This window comes from Pipistrellus hanaki, assembly GCF_964339955.1.
Source record: "Pipistrellus hanaki genome assembly, chromosome: 2".
Classification (NCBI taxonomy): Eukaryota; Metazoa; Chordata; class Mammalia; order Chiroptera; family Vespertilionidae; genus Pipistrellus; species Pipistrellus hanaki.
In genome coordinates, this window is record NC_140504.1 from 2786836 (window position 1) to 2807933 (window position 21098).

The window sequence follows — 21098 nt, forward strand, 5'->3', positions numbered from 1 at the left end:
AACGCCGCTCACACCGCCTTCCTTTTATGATGTAAGCGATTGCTCGGCGGAGCGGGAAAGGCCACGGGTTCTGCGCGTTCCGTTACCTGCCAGCAGCGAAGGAGACAAAGGCTGTGGACCCGTAAACCGCGTAATGAATAGGCCGTTTCTAACGAGGCGGTTTACGGGCTCACACCTCCGCGGGCCAGCGGCTCACTGGAGAGGTGAGGCCCGTTCCGAGAGGGGGGGACACAGAGAGAGAGAGAGAGAGAGAGAGAGAGAGAGAGAGAGAGAGAGGGAAAGGGGGAGAGGGAGGCGGCCACCACCCCTACGAGAGAGGCGCTAACTCCCGCAGGCGGCCGGGCTCGGCTCCGCGGGGAAGTCCCCGGGGCCCTCATTAAGCCGCCGGCCGCCCTCCGTCCCGTCCAACACAAACAGGCCCGGGGCCGGGGCGGCCCGGGACGCCAGGAAGGCTCTGCGCGGTGCGCCCGCTGCGGGGGGACACCTGTGGGGCGCCCTGCCCAGCTCGCCCGGGGTGGCAGTCCTGCTGGCACACGGGTGGGCACACACAGGCACAGGTGTGACCGCCCGCCCTCCACAACGCCGAGTGGGCGGCAGGCCGGGAGCGCCAGAGGGGCCGGTACGGAGCGCACAGAGGGGCCATCCTACACTGGCCCCGGACCTGTGGGCCCGGCCTGGACCCTCTGGAGAGCCAGGCGCGGGGCGGGGACCCCAGCTCTGCCACCACCACTGGGAGGCCTCTCTCCTGCTCCTTTTTATTTTTTTATTTTTTTAACATATTTTTATTAATTTTTTACAGAGAGGAAAGGAGAGGGATAGAGAGTTAGAAACATCGACCAGCTGCCTCTTGCACACCCCCCACTGGGGATGTGCCCGCAACCAAGGTACATGCCCTTGACCGGAATCGAACCTGGGACCTTCAGTCCACAGGCCGACGCTCTATCCACTGAGCCAAATCAGTCAGGGCTGCTCCTTTTTTTTTTAATCCTCAAGGACGTGTGGGTGGTTTCTGTTTGTTTGTTTTAGAGAGAGAGGAAGCGGGGAGAGGGGAAAACATTGATCGGTTGCCTCCTGTATGTGCCCCGACCAAGGATCAAGCTTGTAACCCCGTGTGTGCTCCGACCAGGAGTGGGACCGGCAGCCTTTGGATGCTCTGACCCACGAAGCCACCCGGCCAGGGCTCAGTGTCTTCATGTTTCAATCAGCTTCAAGATTCAATGTTTAGCCCTGGCTGGTGTGGCCCAGTGGATAGAGCGTCGGCCTGCGGATCAAAGGGTCCTGGGTTCGATTCTGGTCAAGGGCACATGCCCTGGTTGCAGGCCAATCCCCAGTAGGGGGCGTGCAGGAGGCAGCCGATCCATGATTCTCTCTCATCATTGATATTTTTCTCTCTCTCTCTCTCTCTCTCTCTCTCTCTCTTCCTCTCTGAGGTCAATAAAAATATTTTTTTTAAATAAAAAAGATTCAATGTTTAGTCCCAAATGTTTGCTCCTCAGTAGGAATTAGAACAGCAGCTCCAGGGTTGCAATAGTAAAAAACATCCATGGGGCCTGAAAAGAGAAGTGGCAGCGTGCAGAGGGTTTAGGGAAAGCCCAGAGCTTTCTACCCAGTCCCCTTACTTTAACCAAGGTCCACATGCTGTCACCGCGACCCTGGAAAGTTCTGAGAGTCCCAGGGACACCACCGGCGTGTGCCAAGGGCAGACGGGCAGGGGGTCTCGCTGAGAAGGGGCCTGTGCAGGGGAAAGAGCCGCAGCCCGGCCAGCCCCTGGCATCGCTCTGACGAGGGAAGCCGCTGATAAAAGATAAAACTCTCCCTGCTTCCCCCCCGAACGTCCTGTCAGTGTTCCTCAGGCACAGCAACGGCTGATTCTGTTCGACGGCTGGCCGTGGCTGTTTACGGAACCCCGTTCCCCCTGAGTGACGGGTGACTGAGCGAGGCCGGGCGGGCGGCGAGCGGGAGCTGCCGGCTGCTGGGGGCCTGTGGCCCAGCCCGGGGCTCCCTGACACCAGAGCGGGGAGCATTCACAGGCACCAGGGGGGAAGGCCACGCGCTTTTCCACGTCCCAACGAAACGCACCGCCTCCACGCCTGCTGTGGGCAAAACACCGGGAACGCGACACCCAGACGATCTTGGGTTCCAGTCTCATGGGACGTCGGCCTGCGGACTGAGGGGTCCCGGGTTCGATTCCGGTCAGGAGCATGTACCTTGGTTGCGGGCACATCCCCAGTAGGGGGCGTGCAGGAGGCAGCTGATCGATGTTTCTCTCTCATCGACATTTCTAACTCTCTATCCCTCTCCCTTCCTCTCTGTAAAAAAATCAATAAAATATGTTTTTTTAGCCAGGATGGGTTTGGCTCAATGGATAGAGCGTCGGCTTGGGGACTGAAGGGCCCCGGGTTCGATTCCAGTCAAGGGCATGTACCTTGGTTGTGGGCACATCCCCAGTAGGGGGTGTGCAAGAGGCAGCTGATCGATGACTCTCATTGATGTTTCTAACTATCTCTCTCCCTTCCTCTCTGTACAAAAATCAATAAAAGAATACCTTTTAGCACAGTGTTTCCCAAACTTCTCTCATGATGAGAATCACCTGGTGGAGTTGTTAAAAACACAGATTCCTGAATCCCAACTAAGAAGTGCTAAACTAGAATTTTTGGGAACATATAGGTAAAATTGTATACTTAACTAGTGCTCTAAGACAGATTTTATATACAGAGCACTAAGTTAGGTATGCAATTTTACCTATATGTTCTCAAAAATTCTAGTTTAGCACTTCTTAGTTGGGATTCAGGAATCCGTGTTTTAACAACTCCACCAGGTGATTCTCATCATGAGAGAAGTTTGGGAAACACTGTTTTAGCATCTCACGCCTCGGTGGGTCAGCAGGACCCTCTGTGCAGACTCCGCTCGGAAGGAGTTGCTGAGGCCACCCCCGTCAAGACCACCTTCCAGAAGAAGCAAACTGTGGTCACCAGGGCCACCCCCCCTCCCCCCAGAGGCCGGACCCTGAGTGCAAACGCAGGAGGCAGGTTCCGGAGCGCAGACCGGGTGTCGGGAGCCCGCGGTGTGTGCGGATCCAGCGTGTCGGTAACAGCTCGCTGGCACCGGACGGAAAGCACACCAGCTTCGTCCCGGGTCTTGAACCGCGTCCAGGACCTACGTCATCCCCGGTGGAGGCCTCGCCGAGCAGCCGGGGACGGAGGCTGGGGGGAACCGGGAGTGGTAGCCTCACAAAATTTACTGGTTGTAGAAACAGTCAACGCGCCCCCGGGGAGGTGAGCTCAGCCGCGCCGTCCTGACAGCAGCCCCTGGTGGCCAGTTTGGGGAAAGGGCTGGCTCCGCGCGGCAAGTCTGACCCTAATGAAGGCTGCGGCGGGCGGGCCAGGCAGCACCGGGCGGCACCGGGCGGCTGGGGGGCAGAAAGCCAAGCCGAGGGGCACCTCTGAGCCGCATAAATTACCCAGTCGTCAGGGGGCCTGTCCTTTGCATTAAAAAAAAAAAGCCCTAGCAGGTTTGGCCCAATAGATAGAGCGTCAGCCTACAGACTGAAGGGCCCAGGTTCAATTCTGGCCACGGGCACATGCCTGAGTTGCGGGCTCGATCCCAAGAAGGGGGCGTGCAGGAGGCAGCTAATCAATGATTCTCTTCATCATCGATGTTCCTCTCCCTTCCTCTCTGAAATCAATAAACACATTATATATATGGGAGCATGCAAGAGGCAGCAGATCCATGATTCTCTCTCATCATTGATGTTTCTCTTTCTCTCTCCCTCTTCCTTACTCTCTGAAATCAATATAAATATATTTTTTAAAAAGCAAAAACATACATATATATATATATTTTTTTTAAGTGCTGTCTTTCTAAAGTAGAAAAAATAAAACTTATTTCGAAAAGGCAATATAGTAACAGTTCTCAAGTTACCTTGTTCCTTTAAATAGTCCAGGAACCCGGCTTCTACACAAAATAAAGTATGTCCCGTCCACGGCCCACACATTCCCACATACCCAATGCTAGGAATTCCTACTGCAATGCAAGGAGCATGGCAGAAACTTCTAGAAGACACTATCATTCATTCGGAGAATAAAATGAAAGTCAAGACAGTGAGGCCGATTTCTGATCCGGATTCACATCGTTTCCCTGAGATAAACAGCTCAGCGCTCCGAGACTGACAGCGGCTTCAAAGGCCAACAGGCAGGCAGACAGGCAGACAGAGAGGCAGATAGACAGACAGGCAGACAGGCAGACAGACAGGCAGACAGACAGGCAGACAGGCAGGCAGGCAGGCAGGCAGGCAGGCAGGCAGGCGGACAGGCAGGCGGGCGGGCAGGCAGGCAGATAGGCAGACAGGCAGGCAGGCAGGCAGGCAGACAGGCAGGCAGGCAGGCAGACAGGCAGGCAGGCAGACAGGCAGATAGGCAGACAGGCAGACAGGCAGGCAGACAGGCAGGCAGGCAGGCAGACAGGCAGACAGGTAGACAGGTAGACAGGCAGGCAGACAGGCAGACAGACAGGCAGGGAGACAGACAGGCAGGCAGACAGGCAGGCGGGCAGGGAGACAGGTAGACAGGTAGACAGGCAGGCAGACAGGCAGACAGACAGGCAGGGAGACAGACAGGCAGGCAGACAGACAGGCGGGCAGGCAGGGAGACAGACAGGCAGTCAGACAGGCAGGCGGGCAGACAGACAGGCAGGCGGGCAGGCGGGCAGCGCGGGGAGGAGCTGCTGCCCCAGCCGCCTTCTCCGTAAGGTGCATGCTGTCCTCCGCCAGAGAACAATCTGGAAACAATCTGCAGGGCAGCTGCTCTCATCAACAAACTGTTTATTGTAAGAAAGTGGCTGGGTCAAAGGCTAAACGTCAACCTGAAGCGAAAGCATACGGAGCAAAAATCAACGCCGCCCCCACCCTCCGGAGAGCCCAGGGCTGCGCCGGCAGAAGAGGGCTGAGGGACTCCCCTTAGTTCTGCACGGGCGGGCGGAACAAAACCCCATCTCAAGGTGCGGTGGCGTTCACGTTATTACAAATGGCTGTTTGTGGTCACTTTCAGAATGGCCTCGTAACGGGGGTAAAACATGGCATTCAAAAGAGGCACGGAAATCAACTTCCTAAATCACTCCCCCAAAGCTGCTGGGGTTCAGATCCAGTGGCTGCTTTCTGGGGTTCATTCCATGAGGACCCCGTGCCCGGGTGAGGCACCCCTCTTCCCAGACGTCCGTCCCAGGAAACCGGGACGCTGGCTGCCGACGGGATTACGTGAAGGAACCGTGGTTTTGGTGTGAGAGTGGTATTTGGCTGTATTTTTAAATAATGCTCTGATCTTTAGACGCACATACCCTGTTTCCCCGAAAATAAGACAGTGTCTTATATTAAATTTTGCTCCCAAAGATGCGCTAGGTCTTATTTTCAGGGGAAGTCTTATTTTTCCATGAAGAGGAATACGGTACACATTTATTGTTAAATGAAAGTAAAGGAAATTTATTACCTGTATATGGTACGGTAGTACGGTAGTTGTCAACACAAACCAGACAAACTGTGAATCCTACAGTATCAAGAATTTACTCGTTTAGAGGCTGGAATCCAAGATGGCTGCTCGGGTAGGCACCTAGCCGCAGCCGCACGCAACAATTTCAATAAAATACAACTAAAATATAAAATGGACATTACCCAGAACTACAGGAAAGTCAACTGACTGGAAATTCTACAACGAGAAGCAAGGAGAAAACCAGAAGGAAGCGCGGAGGAGCTGTAAAAGCCTAAGGTACAGAGACACGCGGCGCGCGGAGAGGACGGAGCCGGAGAGGAGGGAGGCCGAGTGCCTGGCTGGCGTTCCCAAGCGGAAAGGAGATAAACACTCCGACTGTGCTGGGCCCCCGACTGCTCTGAACCCCCGTTCTAGGCCAGACCCCGGGGACCCAGGCTCACACAGAGGGAGCCGGGCTGTAAGGCGGAACCCGGGGAAGCCGCGAAAGGAGGTCCCAGAGGCGCGCACACAGCGCGCAGAGAAGGGACGCTCAGCTGTGCCGTAGGACTGCCCTGGCGGGAAGGAGACAGGGGCTCCAGACTGCTCTGAACACCATCTCCAACTCCACTTCCAACTGAACTGAACCCCAGTTTCGGGCGCATTGCGGGAGAGCTTACACTGTTTGGTAGCAGGCGAAAATCGAGGGCACCTTTCTCTCAGAGGCGCTTGCAACAAGTACTGAAAGACCCTGAGTCTCAGGAGTCGCATAGGGCGGGGCTGACGGAAGCCGAGGCTGTAGGCTCCACCCTGAAACCCCGCCCCATCAGGAAAGCTGCCTGTGAAAATGCCTAAACCAAACAGATCACAAACGAAAGAAATGGAGGACAAAAAGCGACTGGATATAGAGTTCAAAAACACACTTATAAGGTTTTTCAAGAGACTCCTAGAAAAGGCCGATAAAATAAATGAGACCTATGAGGATATGAAAAGGGATCAACAAGAAATAAAGAATACATTGTCTGAAATAAAAAATATTATACAGAGTCCTAAAAACAGAATAGAAGATCTCAAGAATCAAGTCAAAGATTTGGAACATAAAGAGCCAGAAGACACTCCTCTGCAGAAGCTAGAAGGCAAGAGAATCCAGAAAATTGAAGATAATGTAAGAAACCTCTGGGACAACTTCAAACGATCCAACATCAGAATCATGGGGGTCCCAGAAGATGAGAGAGAGCAAGATATCGAAAACATACTGAAAGAAATAGTGACAGAAAACTTCCCCCACCTGGGGAAAGAATTGGACTTACAAGTCCAGGAAGCACACAGAACTCCAAATAAGAGGAATCCAAAGAGGACCACACCAAGACAAATCATAATTAAGATTCCAAGAGCAAAGGACAAAGAGAGAATATTAAAAGCAGCAAGAGCTAAGCAGGAGGTTACCTATAAAGGAGCACCTATACGATTGTCAGCTGATTTCTCAACAGAAACCATGCAGGCCAGACGGGAATGGCAAGAAATATTCAAGGTGATGAATAGCAAGAACCTACAGCCAAAAATACTCTACCCAGCAAAGCTATCACTCAGAATCGAAGGTCAGATAAAGAGCTTCACTAATAAAAAAAAGCTAAAGGAGTTCATCACCACTAAACCAGAATTATATGAATTGCTGAAGGGGGTTCTTTCAGAAGAGAAAGTAAACAAAGATAAAAATTATGAACAACAAATACGTAACTATCAACAAGTGAATCTAAAAACCAAGGAAATTAAAAAAAAAAATCTGATGAACAATATTAACTGTTGAATATAATAGAATCAGAGGTATGGAAGGGGAGTGAACTGATGATTCTTGGGGAAAAGGGGAGAGGGGAATGTGGGAAGAGACTGAACATAAACTGTGCATCTATGGATGAGGACAATGGGGAGTGGGGAAAGGGCAGAGGGTGGGGTGGGAAGGGGGGGAAGGAACACTTGTAATAATATGAACAATAAAAATTTATTAAAAAAAATAATAAAATAAAAATTGAAAAAAAAAAAAAAAAAAAAAAAAAGAATTTACTCGTTTATTCAATGACAATCATGTCATCATCTTCTGGAACATCATCACAACAATCCAATTCCTGAATTTCCTGGTGAATTTCTTGTGACTCCATTTCTTTCAGAATCAGTGGACCAAATCTCTCATGTTTAGCCTAGAGAGGGCCTTATTTTCGGGGGGGGATGCCTTATATTTCACTCAGAAGGAAACCTGTAAGTAGGTCTTATTTTCGGGGAAACATGGTACTAACATATTTACAGCCCTAACCGGTTTGGCTCAGCAGATAGAGTGTCAGCCTGCGGACTGAAAGTTCCCGGGTTCGATTCCGGTCAAGGGCATGTACCTTGGTTGCAGGCAGATCCCCAATACAGGAGGTGCAGGAGGCAGCTGATCGATGTTTCTCTCTCATGGGTGTTTCTAGCTCTCTATCCCTCTCCCTTTCTCTCTGTAAAAAATCAATAAAACATAATAAAATAAAATATTTACAGATGAGCGATCTGATCTGAGATTTGCTTCAAAATAACACAGGAGGAGGAGTGGGTAGGAATGGATGAGAACACTGGCCAGAATGGAAAAGCGTGCAGTGGCTTGCTCACCACGCAGGGGTCAGGACATTAGTCTGTTTATTTTTTGTATGTGGGACATTTTCTATGAAATACCGGGTGCGGCAAAAGTAGGTTTACAGCCCGGCCAGAGTGGCTCAGTGTCTGAGCACCGACCTATGAACCAGGAGGTCGAGGTTCGATTCCCAGTCAGGGCATATGCTCAGGTTACAGACTCCATCCCCAGCGTGGGGCGTGCAGGAGGCAGCCGATCCATGATTCTCTCTCATCATTGATGTTTCTCTCTCTCTCCCTCCCCCTTCTTCTCTGAAATCAATAAAAAACATATTTGCTAAAGGAGGTGTATAGTTGTTTATATGGAAAAGCATACAATAATTAATAAGTAATAATACCAGAATAAACTGTGTTTCATCTCGCCGGGATTGGTAGCTTAACAAAATTTACTGGTTGTAGAAAAGGCACCACCCTGAGTTTTCTTATTTGTACAAGCAATTGCACGAAAGAATAAGAAATGTTTTCTTAAACGTAAGAAAAATATTAGCCTCCCCAGGCGAATTCATTCTTCTCCATAGGAGCACCTACCGCGGGATTACTAGGGGCCCAAAGAGGCTGTGGCCGAGCAGGGCCTGAGAGGGAGCAAGCCCTTACATTCCGGGTCGCCCGCTGGAGACGCAGGGGGAGGTACTCAGGGCCCCCCCGCGCCCCTGACCGCGGCCGGAGTCTGTCACACGCAGGCCCACGCGGTGGGACCGTGGTGGGAGCGCACTGCGGAGCGCGAGGGTTTCCGTGAGCTGGGAAGAGAACGGAAAGCACACCGGTTTGTACATCTGAGGCTGCTACGCTGTGTGGCATTGAAAACCTAAGTCAACGGGAAGACTGGTTGGAGAAAGCGCCGGACGTAAGACAAAGCAGAAGCACAACTTCCTTTCGTTATGCTGAAATGAGCTGTGGGCGGAGGTCATCAGATTGTTCCAGTTTCAAATGAAAATGGCTATGATCACAAATTCTTAGAAAAGAATGCATCAAAGGAACTACTTAAAAATAATTTTTTTTTAAATTGTGTGTGTGTGTGTGTGTGTTGTTTTTGATTGTTTGCTTTGTTTTGCATTTAGTTGCTCCCCTGGGACCAGCATGGCACTGCGGAGTCCAGGGAAAGATGTGCAAGGTCATTCCATCGGCCCTCCCCAACCGAAGAGGGAAGGCCAGGGGCTGAGGACGCAGAGGCGGGGGCTGTCCACCAAAAGCCGTTGCCTGTGACACCCACTCACGAACCCGAGCCGCCAACTCCCCCCATCACGGGGAAAGCGCTCCCGGAGAGGAAGAGCTTCACAACGAAGACATTTCACCCTTAAAGTGTTCGGACTGAACAGCCAAACACAAAATAAAAACCCACCGTAAATCATCGCGTATGGGAGGGTGCCATGGAAAGCGGCAGTCTAGAATAATCTAGGCAATTCTAGGCTGGAGGAGTCTGGCCATGCCCCTCGCCCACCCCGTCCCCCCAGAAAAGGAACCATAATTTTTTCATTTATGAAACCACGATTGGCAGTTTTCCTTTAAAAGACGCATTTCCTTAGTTACCAAGCCCGAACGCGGGGAGGGAGGGAGGACAGGGGCCTCACTCGGTCCCTGCGCTGAGCCCGGGAGCGGGGTTCATTTTTGCTCTAAGACAGGAAGGCAGCTCCCCCCAGCCCCCGGACACACGCAGGGAGACACAGAGCTCACACCCACCCAGCAAACCCCGCTGCGGGCGGTGTCGCCGGGGAGTCCGCTTCTCTGGTTCTAGTTCCGCAGCCGCCCAGCCCTGCCCCGGAGCTTCAGGAAAACAAACTTGAGAGCAGACGTCTTTATGTTCACGTCAACATGAGAAAGACTCAGCACGCCGAGGACTAGACATTAACCCGCTGCACGCCGGAGGCGCCTGTGCACACAGGCGGCCTTCCCCACACGCCACGCACGTCTGAAAAAGAAAAAGTTTTCCCTCAGTGGCAGCCCTGGCAGCTTTAAAATCGTTTTCCGTAGCCGAAACCGGTTTGGCTCAGCGGATAGAGCGTCGGTCTGTGGACTGAAAGGTCCCAGGTTCGATTCCGGTCAAGGGCACGTACCTTGGTTGCGGGCACATCCCCGGCAGGGGGTGTGCAGGAGGCAGCTGGTCGATGTTTCTCTCTCATCTCTCATCGACGTTTCTAGCTCTCTATCTCTCTCCCTTCCTCCTCTCTGTAAAATACCAATAAAATATATTTTAAAATAAATAAAATAAAATTGTTTTCCGTGAGAATTTTCAGCTGAAAATATTCAAGAACACCCAAATGGTGAGTAATCTATTTATTTTCATAACATTCATTGCAAATTGCTTTTTTTAATTAAATTCAAAACGTCGTGCGTGTGGGGATGGTTTCCGTCGGACAGGTGGCGGCGAACTGGGTGGAAGACGTCCTAGGGACCACGGGGCCGCCTGCAGAGCGCCCTCGGCTGCCCGGGGGGGTGAGCGGGAGCCAGTGGCAGTGGTGACGCCCATGTTCTCAGCTTCAGAAAGGGGACACCACGCAGGGACGGTGCAGAGGACAACAGGAGCCTGCGGTCCCTGGCCCGTGGCCTCGCCGGCCCTCGGTGCCGGGCAGGTGCATCTACTGAGGAGCAGCGACGGGGCCGGGACTAGAACAAAATGAAGGAAGTGGCTCACACCCTCCCGTCTCCAAGAGAAAGAGATTGACGGACAGACAGACCGACCAACCGACCGACCGACCGACGGACCTGGGCGGAGCCTCCCGCTGCTCCTCTGCTGGCCGGCTCTCAGAGGAAGCCAGAGAGGCCTTCCCCTGCCGGCCGGCCCCCGGGACCCGCACAGGGAGCCGCCGCAGAGGGTTCGACGCCACATGGCTCCACACGTGGCCCGTCCGTCTTGAAGTCCAGAAACACCACGAGTGTTTAATTCCCGAGCAGCGTTCTCTAGGAGCCCCACCCGTCAGGCAGGCCTCGGAGAGGGAGGGCCCGGCCGCAGCCTCGCTGAGCGAGAGCCATGCTCCGAGTGCTGGGCTCCTTGCGCCCTGCGACCTCGGCTCCACGCCTGATCGAGGCCACAGGGCGCAAGGTACAAGGAAAGTGTGGGCCGTGGATCAGGCCCTCCCGCCGGCCCGGTGCGGCTCCCGCCCGGTGCCTGCCCTCCCGCCGGCCCGGTGTCCGCCCTCCCGCCGGCCCGGTGTCCGCCCTCCAGCCCAGCTGCCTTTTTCCGATGTGGGAGACAGAATCTGCCCTGAAGACCAGGACGCGGCCAGACTCCAGAACCAGCTCCGATCTGCTTCCCCGGAGCTCCCGCCACGGCCCGGCCCGGCCCGCACACGTGGCAGCGATTAGGGCCTGGTGTTCGGCGAGAAACACTGGGTCCGGGGACTTTTTCCTCCAGAGGAGCCTGCTCCCGTCCACAAACCTGGCCTGCGCCGCGGTGGATGGAAATAGTCCGAGGGAGTCACACCGCCTCCGAGACAGGCCGCTAGCCGAGGTCCCGGCCACTCAGACTGGCTGCCTTCCCCCGGCCGGCCAGCAAGAGAACCCCCAGACCTCACCGCCCCCCCAGGGGGGCCTGCTTCCCCAGGCATCCGCTCAGCCTGCACCTGGACGGCAGCCGGGGACACACTCCGCAGGCGCCGCTCCGACACATCCCTGTGGGAGCGAGATTCTAAGAAGAAGACAGTCCATACAGTAGCTGAAAAGCCTCCCCCCAAAAATAAATAAAATATAAATACAATAGAAGAATAAAATACAGGCAGCTAAGGAAGCCACCCCACCTGTCATTCCTTCCTTCCTTCCTTTGCTTCAGTGTCAAAACCCACCGTGCCACCTGTGCCGCAGGTATTGTGCTGGGAGCCGGGAGGCCGGTTAAAGGAACAAAAAGCACCGTCGAGGGGAGAGAAGAGGGGGACGGGGAGGAAAAGGCCGTGCAAACAGCCATCATCGCCGGGCAGCTTGACAGGCTCCTTTCATCTGCCAGCTGGCCCGCCGGCCCGGCACAGCCGCCACGCCGCTCGGTGCTGTCAGAGCCGCTCAGGCCGCACGGGGGCTCCACGTCTCCCAGGATCCGAACCCCGTCTCTGAGCTGCGCTCGGAGGGACTCCAGGAGCCCCCTCCCCGCACGTTCCAGCCGCAGGACGACGATTAGAGGCGAAGGGAGGAAGCGTTCTGTGCCAGACACCGCGCCAGGAAAACACCCGAGAACGTGAGGAATTCGGCATCAGTCTGAGGCTCTCCCCCGCCCCACGCCCGGGCCGCCACGGGTCGGAGGAGACGGTGCACGTGGAGGCCTCGGGGAGCTGTAAGCAGTGCTGTGACAGGAGAAGGCCCTCGTGTTCCGGACACCCCCTCGGCGAGCTCACACGCCTAGCAGGCGCGCGGTGCTGGCTGCAGGGAGTGGCCGGTAGCAGAAGAATCAGAACCGCACGCTGCGATTTAGGCTAAGGTTCTTCCTAAAGCAGCCAGCATCACCGGGGAATTCCCGGTGGAAGGGACTGGGCAGGGATTTTCTGACATGTTCACAACTACCAAACTATCATGATCAATAATGTGGCTGTTATTGGGGGCGGGGGCGGGGGGGGAGGTGTCAAGGCAAATGATTTGGAGCTGAATCAAATCGAAATGTGAGACTAGTTTCTGTCTTTTTTAAAAATACATTTCATTAAGCTTTTTTTTTTTTTACAGAGATGGAGAGGGCTAGAGAGTTAGAAACATCGATGAGAGAGAAACATCGATCAGCTGCCCCCTCCTACTCGGGATGTGCCTGCAACCAACATACATGCCCTTGACGGGAATCAAACCTGAGACCTTTCAGTCCACAGGCCGACGCTCTATCCACTGAGTCACACGGGTCAGGGCTGGTTTCTGTCGTTAAGCCTATCTGACCCATCCCCATTCCCACCCCGCCAGCCACGCACACAGACAGGGTGACTTTCCGCTGCCTCTCTAACAACAAACCCGGCTGTCACTTCTTGTTAGTGACTCCCTGACCCCGAGGCAAAGGAACCACACGCGCCCTCGAGAGGCTGCCAGCATCCTGCCTGCTTCCCTCAGGTCCCCCGCGTCAGCTGTCAGCCGGAGGAATGCCCCAGAGACCACAGCTCTGCGGCTTCAGAAAGAGGGGGTGTCCCAGGGGAAGGGGCGAGCTGGGTGGCTGGGCATTGTCCCTCCCTCCATCTCCTCCTCTTCCTCCTCCTCCTCTCTCTCCTCCTCCCTCGCACCAGGCTGGGGGATGGAAAGGGTCCCAGGCAGCTCTGTGCAGGAGGAGGCTGAGGCTCTGTCCACACCAATGGGGCTCCTGCACCGTGTGTGGCAGACCCCACAGGCGCCCCGGCACACCCGCTCCTTCTGCCCCCCACCCCCCCCACCCCCGGCAGAAAACAACATGGAAGCAAGAGGGGGCGTTTCTCGGATGGACTGTAGGTTCGAAAACGGAAAGGACTGTTTTTTCTATAAAATCGGTGATGCTCACAAACACACTCACGTCCCCACAATAAAGGCATCTTCCTGCTGACTTCTCGTCACAATGGCAGGACGGGGGGTGGCCGCCCCGAAATCTCTCTCCTCAGAACCCTGGGGTCCAGCGTGTGGTGCTCCGCCCACACCCCAGAAAGGGGGTCACCTGCCGGGAAGGACTCCCCGTTAGGTGTCAGCATGAGTGTGGTCCTCTCTGAGAAACAGGTCATGGAGTTCTGAACGGCTGCAGCCCTGACCGGTGTGGCCCAGTGGATAGGGCGTCAGCCTGCGGACTGAAAGGTCCCAGGTTCGATTCCGGTCAAGGGCGTGTACCTCGGTTGCAGGCACATCCCCAGTAGGGAGTGTGCAGGAGGCAGCTGATCGATGTTTCTCCCTCATTGATGTTTTTAGCTCTCTACCCATCTCCTTTCCTTTCTGTAAAAAATCAATAAAATATATCTTTAAAAAGAAGAAGAAAGAAAAGAAACGGCTGCATCCAAGCAGCGGGGAGGAGAGGCCCTCCCACCCCCAGGAGCTGGGACAGCTAGGGCCTGAGAGCCAGAATCAAGCCTAAAGTTCCCTCACCAGTGCGAGTCATTTACTAACAAAGCTAACACTTTTCATGCAATTAGTACAGATGTCAAACATTAAACCAAGATCAACATCTGTATGGGACTTCTCTTTTAAATATCTGTTTATTGATTTCGGAGAGTGAAGGAGAGAAACATCCATGATGAGAGAGAATTACTGATTGGCTGCCTCCTGCATGGCCCCCCCTGGGGATCGAGCCCTCAGCCCAGGGGAGGTGCCCTTGACCGGAATCAAACTCGGACCCTTCAGTCCTCGAAGGCCACCGCTCTATCCATGAAGCCAAACCAGCCAGGGTGACATGGGACTTCTTGCCTCTTATTCAAGTGTTGACCATTTATGGAATGCCTTCAAAGTCTACTGACATAGAGTAATTTGGGTTTTAATTTTTAATAACTGGGTTTGCTCTTTATAAAAACAATACAGGTGCATTGTAGAAAATTTGAAAAATACAACAAATGTGTTAAAAGCTTATTAAAATCGCTCTTAGCCCACCACCCAAAGATACACCATATATGTACTGTATTTCCTTCCAGTCTTTTTTCTGTGGGTATACGTGTGGGGTGTGCATGTGCTCATGTGTTTTACTGGTTTACTTTGACAGATCATAAATTCGCTGAGGCCCGAATCTCAATCCCGCCCCCGGGAGGTTCGAGGAACCGGCGAGACCCGGTCAGAGAGGAGGTACGCTCGGCCACCAGGCGTCTGCCTCCCAGGAGCTGGCTGCCCGGTCTGATCACACCCGGTGACACCGCAAAGCCATGCTGGCTGGATTTTACAGCGGAAATCGCACTGTTCTGTGGCGTTTGGGTGTCGCTGAGGGTCTCGGAACACACTCCTGGCAAGTACCGAGGGCCAAGTGCACTCCGGGCCTATTTTTCTGCTCGGATCCCGTGCCGGCCTCTCTCACTCACATCGCAGGCGTGTGGAAGCACGAGGTGCCTCATAAATCTTGCGCGCTGTTCGCCATAAAGAGCGGGCGTCTGGGCACCACACTGTGTAAACACAGCTGGCACGCTGAACACTGTTTAGATAGCCCATGTGTGTGTCTGGTTCTTTCATATTCCATCCTGGAACGGCACCCTGTACACAGTCCACGGTGAATGGAAGATGAATATTATGAACTGTGACCCTGAAATAATCTCACGGGCCCAGGAGGAAGTGTCACCAGCATCATGGAAAACTACTAAATTACACGGTGGAGCCAGACTGCGATGTGGAGGGAGAAAAGTACTTTATGGGGCCAGGGTGTCTGTTCACCCGGCAGCCTGGCTCAGCAGCGACACCGTGTGGTCACAGCGCATTTTACAGGAAGCAGGAAGCGGCCGGCACAGGCATGGACTGGGAAGGCAGGGGATGAAGCTAAGGGCGGGCTGCGTGTCACACCCCAGGGAGCCAGGACGCCGGGAACCTCTCCACTGCCAACTTGGTTCCATGGGGACCCGTGAGGCCTGCTGAGAAGGCTGCAGGAAAGCAAAGCAGATGGAAAGCGTTCTAGTCCCAACCTGCCATCCGTCGCTACAAACACAGCCCCAGCACACGTCCAGAAGCTGCTCTGAAACGCCTCGGCCTCAGGAGAGGAGCAGGAACCCCCCGGCCGTCCCAGAAGCCCGTCTCGGCGGGCGAGCAGCCACCTTGGCGCTCATGCACAGAACGTGTGTGCCAGGAAAGCACACTCTGCAGCCCTGAAGTCCTTCCTTCCCGTCCACAGCAGAGACCAATCTTCTGGGGGAAATTAATAAACACTAAGAAACGAGGACACTGACGAAACCTGTGTGGCTCAGTGGATAGAGCATCGGCCTGCGGACTGAAAGGTCCCAGGTTCGACTCCGGTCAAGGGCATGTACCAGTAGGGGGTGTGCAAGAGGCAGCTGATCGATGATTCTTTCATCAATGTTTCTAACTCTCTATCCCTCTCTCTTCCTCTCTATGAAAAGTCAATAAAAATACATTAAAAAGAAAAAGAAAGAGGATACGCACTCCCTCGCCCAGTTCCTCGGGCTCCCAAAGTGAATCAACTCGGAGGGAAGCAGGTGGGAGGGAGAGCAGCCCACAGAAGAGACATCTAAGATCAACCAGAACAAGTGGAGCCTCGATGAGACGTGGGCACTGCTGGATAAGACCCTTCCCGGAAGTCAGCTGTGTCCGGGGGCGGGCGGCCTGAGGTCTGTGTGCAGCACCTGTGTAGGTGTTGGCAGAACACACATGTGCTTTAATCTGGTTCAGGCATCGCCTGCCCATGGCTTGTGGACAGGGGCCACCAATCCACAGGGGCACATGGTCCCCCAGCCCCGGGCAGTGGCAAGAAGCTGAAGGGCCAGAGGAGAAAGCACCCGCTGCATGTTGTCATGTGAGCACATGTCCGATCCGAAGCCTTCGGTATCTCAGGTCACACCCACCCTAAGGGAGACCCAGGTAAAACCGCGAGCCCCAAACTTCTGCTCACAGCAAGATAACCGGGTCCCCTTCTCCTCCACTGCTCTGAGAGTCCAGAGGCCCACGTCCCGAGACCAGCACGGTCAGAACTCCCGGGCAAGGTCAGGGGCGCGGTCAAGGGCAAGCCCTGGTCTGTCCTTCTACCTGGCCCTGAGCCTCCGGGGAAGGCAGGCACCTCCTCAGGTCCCCTCAGCCTCCACGCCCAGGAAAGAGGGAGGAGGTCTGTCCCATGTCCACATGGCTCTGTCCCTCCTGCCAGGTGGCAGGTCTGTAGGGGGGTCGTCTACAAGGCGGGAGCTCTGAGGACCAGTTTGATTTGATACTTTTTTATGCCACCGGATGGATGGAGGGGGTGCTTCTTGCCTCTTATTCGAGTGTTGACCATTTATGCAGTGCCGTATCAACGGAACACACCAAACAGATAAATGACAGTGAGCTCTGATTTCCTGAGATGCAGGTGCAGACAAAACTCATACCATTAATTCTCAGGAGCACCCATTAAAAAGTATGCAAACTGACTGGACCCTGTGCAATGAAAATGCAATCTATATTAAAAGCATAATATCCTAATTAGACTGGACAGCCAGACGACCTTCCAGATGTCCTTCTGAACGATCTTCCGGACAAAACCGGGGTTGTGAGGGCAAAGCAAGCCACCGCGGCTTTGAGGGCCAAGGCAAGCTGAGGCAGCTGCAAGAATTTCATGCATCAGAACTCTAGTCCTATATAATAAAGGCTTAATACGCTAAGTGTCCGGTCATCCAGTCGTCCGTTCAACCAATCAAAGCGTAATACGTTAATAATATGCTAAGGCCACTCAACCGCTCACTATGATGTGCACTGACCACCAGGGGGCAGACGCTTCGACCAGTAGGTTAGCTTGCTGCTGGAGTCCGGCCGATCGGGACTGAGCAAGACGGGCCGGACAGGCCTGAAGCCCTCCCCTGGTCCCTCCCTGGCTGACCAACCTCCCGCACTCCTCCAGGGCCCCGGCTGTGCACTGGTGGGGTCGCTCAGCCTGGCCTGCGCCCTCTTGCAATCCGGGACACCTCAGGGGATGTTAGAGAGCAGGTTTCGGCCCGATCCTGCAGGCCAGGCTGAGGAACCCCACTGGTGCACGAATTCATGCACTGGGCCTCTAGTAAAACAATGTTCTTACATGGAAAAAAAGCACCTGCTGCTTTATTGATTTTTAAATTAAAATCATTATCTATATCACCGGTCACTTATTAGAAACACTAGACACCGGTGACTTAACCTCTCAACAATCTAATCTTAATCTTAATAACTGTACTCTTGCCCTAGCCGGTTTTGCTCAGTGGATAGAGCTTTGGCTTGTGGACTGAAGGGTCCAGTTTGATTCCGGCCAAGAGTACATGCCCAAGTTGTGGCTCAATCCCCAGTAGGGGGCGCATAGGAGACAGACGACCCATGATTCTCCCTCATCATTGATGTTTCTATCTCTCTCTCCCTCACTCTCCCTTCCTCTCTGAAATCAATAAAGAAATCTATTTTAAAAATAATGACAATAATAATTGTACTCTTTACACAGAACTTCCACATACGCTATTTCATCTAGTCCCCAAATTCTCCTACAAAACAGCCTCCTCTTAAATGCCCCAGATGGTGTTCTGACTTCTCCACGGGGGCTTACAGCTCTGCTCTGCTCTGCACAGAAGTTTGCAGCGGGACAGAGTAGCCCACAGAGAGCGCCGCCCCCTCTGAACGCTGGGGGAGGAGACAGAGTGCTTCTCCCCAGGGGAAGCGGGTGATGGCGGTGTTTAGACTCCCCGGGGCTCGAACGCGTTTGCTGAATCTGCACGGTCACGTCACTCAACTCACCCCTTCCCCTATTTAGGGAAGGCTACAGACACAGACCCACGAAACAGTCTGCCACAACGAATAAGAAACTGACAGCTTGGCCAGAAGCCTCGCCTGGGCTTAGCCACCTGCTCACACCGGGTACCGACCAAGGCAACCAAGGCAGGCAGACGCCAGGCCAGGAAAACCCCCACAGGCAAGCCAGGCTCAGGCCCTCTCCTGTGAGACACAGCTAGGACCGGCCACAAGGTGGCAGGCGTCAGCACAGAAACAAAGCAAAAGGGGAATTTTCCCTGCCAGAGGTTCTCGGAGAACGGTCCAAATCAAACGACATGATGTTTAATCCCACGTGCATACGCTGTGGTTTCCCAGGACCTCCCGGCACATGGACAGTGGCCTTTTCCCCTTAACGTGGGGAGGGCCAGAGTTTTAACACTTAACACCCTCTAAACTCTAACAGCCTCCCCTCCCTCCCTGTGATGCAAATGCCAAATACATCAGCTATCCTTGGACATCTTTGGGATTGCTCAGAGGCCCACATAGAACGATCAGAAATAGAAATCAGGGTGGAAGCCCACTGCCACGGATGCGTCAGGACAGAGCTGGCCGTTCTTATTGCTGTTGTGGTTCATCCTTGCCCGAGAATATTTTCCCATTGACTTTCAGGGAGAGTGGGAGAGAGAGGGAAAGTCAGAGAGGAACACTGATGTGAGAGAGACACAGCGATTGGTTCCCCGAGGGCCTGTGCTGGAGAGGAGCCCGCAACCAAGGTACGTGCATTTGACCGGAATCAAACCCGGGACCCTTTGGTCCATAGGCCAACGCTCTACCCACTGGACCACACCAGCCTGGGCCAGGGCGACCGTTTTGAGAAGGGCATCTGGGTGCACCCCCCTGCTGAGCACTCACCTCGGCGGCTGGCAGCAGGTGGAGCGGCGTTAAGGCGGGAACGCGCTGTGTGTCACAGCGGAGGCCGAGGGCACGCAGGATCTCCTTTAGGACCTCGTACCGCCTCTCATTGCTGGACTTAAGCAGGTTGAAGTCTTCCTCGGTCTGCACGACGGAGGAGTTGGGAGGCAGTTCCAGGTGCACCTGTGGGGGAAGCACCACTTCATAAGAACATTCACGAAAGCAACGTCTCTGCCAGCGTTTGTGGAAGCGTGGCTGTGAACCCTTCTGATTACCGACACGATATCACCTTTGAGCCTGCACATGTAAAGAGCAGTGCCAAGCAATAAGAAGACTCAGAAGAGCCCACGATCACCGTGGCTGTCAGGCCAAGAGGCCATGGGGCACATGACCCAGGACGGTCATCCAACTCTTTCAGGTCCCCGCTCTCACCGCTGACCCGTCTGGGGAGCTTGGGCAGGTCACTGAACTTGGTGACCAGTACGTGATGGACCAACACTGAGAAGTACGGGCGTGCTAGGACCCACATGGAGTGGCCACGGACCCCGGGAGGCGCACGGGGTCCGGCGGGAAGCCCCCCTCTGCCTGGTGGCCGTCACCGCCAGGAAGCAGCCAGGGAGGTGGTCTGCTTGGTCCCCGTGGGGGTGTGTGTGCAGGAACTCGGGCAGGGGCGTGGCTCGGGGGGCCCGGGGAAGGCCTGCCCCGCACCCCTCCCCCTGCCTGAGGTAAGATCAGGAACATCAGGCGCTCGGTCCAGGCTGCTCCGCAGTGAGAACGGAAACAGCGCCGCCTGTCAATGAACGGTCTGTGTCTCCCTACAGAGGAACGTTCCAGAACCCACAGCTCCTCCAGAGCGGATTCTGACAGGGCGTTCGAGGGAGGGGACGCCCCCTCCCCCCTCATCTAGTGGGTGATGCAGCCAACACCGGACCAGGCCCAGGACAGCCCCCCCCAGAGGACACGAGCGATGTCCACAGCCGTGGGCGAGACGCTGCCGTGACGAGGTAACGAAGAAAGAACTCCATTTCTGTGCGGTGTCAGCTGGGCACTAGGCTGATTGGAGTGATCGTTCATAAGTTATATAAATGTCTCATCACTGCCCTGTATATCCAAATCTAATATATGTCAACCATACCTGAAAATTTGAAATTTTTAAAACAAAATTAATACTCAATAAAATATAGCCCTAACCGGTTTGGCTCAATGGATAGAGAGTGGGCCTGCGGACTGAAAGGTCCCAGGTTCGATTCCGGTCAAGGGCATGTACCTTGGTTGCAGGCACATCCCCAGTAAGGGGTGTGCAGGAGGCAGCTGATCGATGTTTCTCTCTCATCAATGTTTCTACTCTCTCTCCCTCTCCCTTCCTCTCTGTAAAAAATTAAATAAAATATATATTTTTTTAAAATAATATATATATATATATATATATATACTCACACACACATAAATATAAAGTATACAGGGTGAGGCAAAAGTAGGTAGGTTGTATGGAATATAACACAATAATGACTAAGGAATAATACAAGAATAAACTCTGTGTTTTGGGTACTCACAACTGAAAACCTACTTCTGCCCACCCTGTTTGTATAGATGTAGATATACAGAGAAAGGTTTTCTTAATCCATGGTAGAGATTTTATCTGGATTTCATGCCAAACTCCTCGCCCCTCTGATACTCTAATCCCAGCAAAATCCACAGCCTCACATCTCCCTGCAGCCCTGCCCGGCACAGCCGGTCACCCCCCTCCCCACGGTGACGGACGGCAACAGCGTCACCACCGGCGGTGCAGCTGTGGCTGCGCTTGAAGTCGGGCCCCTTACT

At 54.0% G+C, this 21098-nt stretch overlaps 1 protein-coding gene across 3 annotated transcripts in view; it reads right to left on the reverse strand.

The window, feature by feature from the left end:
- HLCS (holocarboxylase synthetase) overlaps nucleotides 1–21098 on the reverse strand; it is a 151577-nt gene that overhangs the window by 111214 nt on the left and 19265 nt on the right. For all 3 annotated transcript variants that reach the window (XM_084873606.1, XM_084873604.1, XM_084873605.1), the window contains exon 5: nucleotides 19278–19460. In XM_084873606.1, the coding sequence (XP_084729732.1) occupies nucleotides 19278–19460 (183 nt within the window). The remainder of the gene's footprint in view (nucleotides 1–19277; nucleotides 19461–21098) is intronic.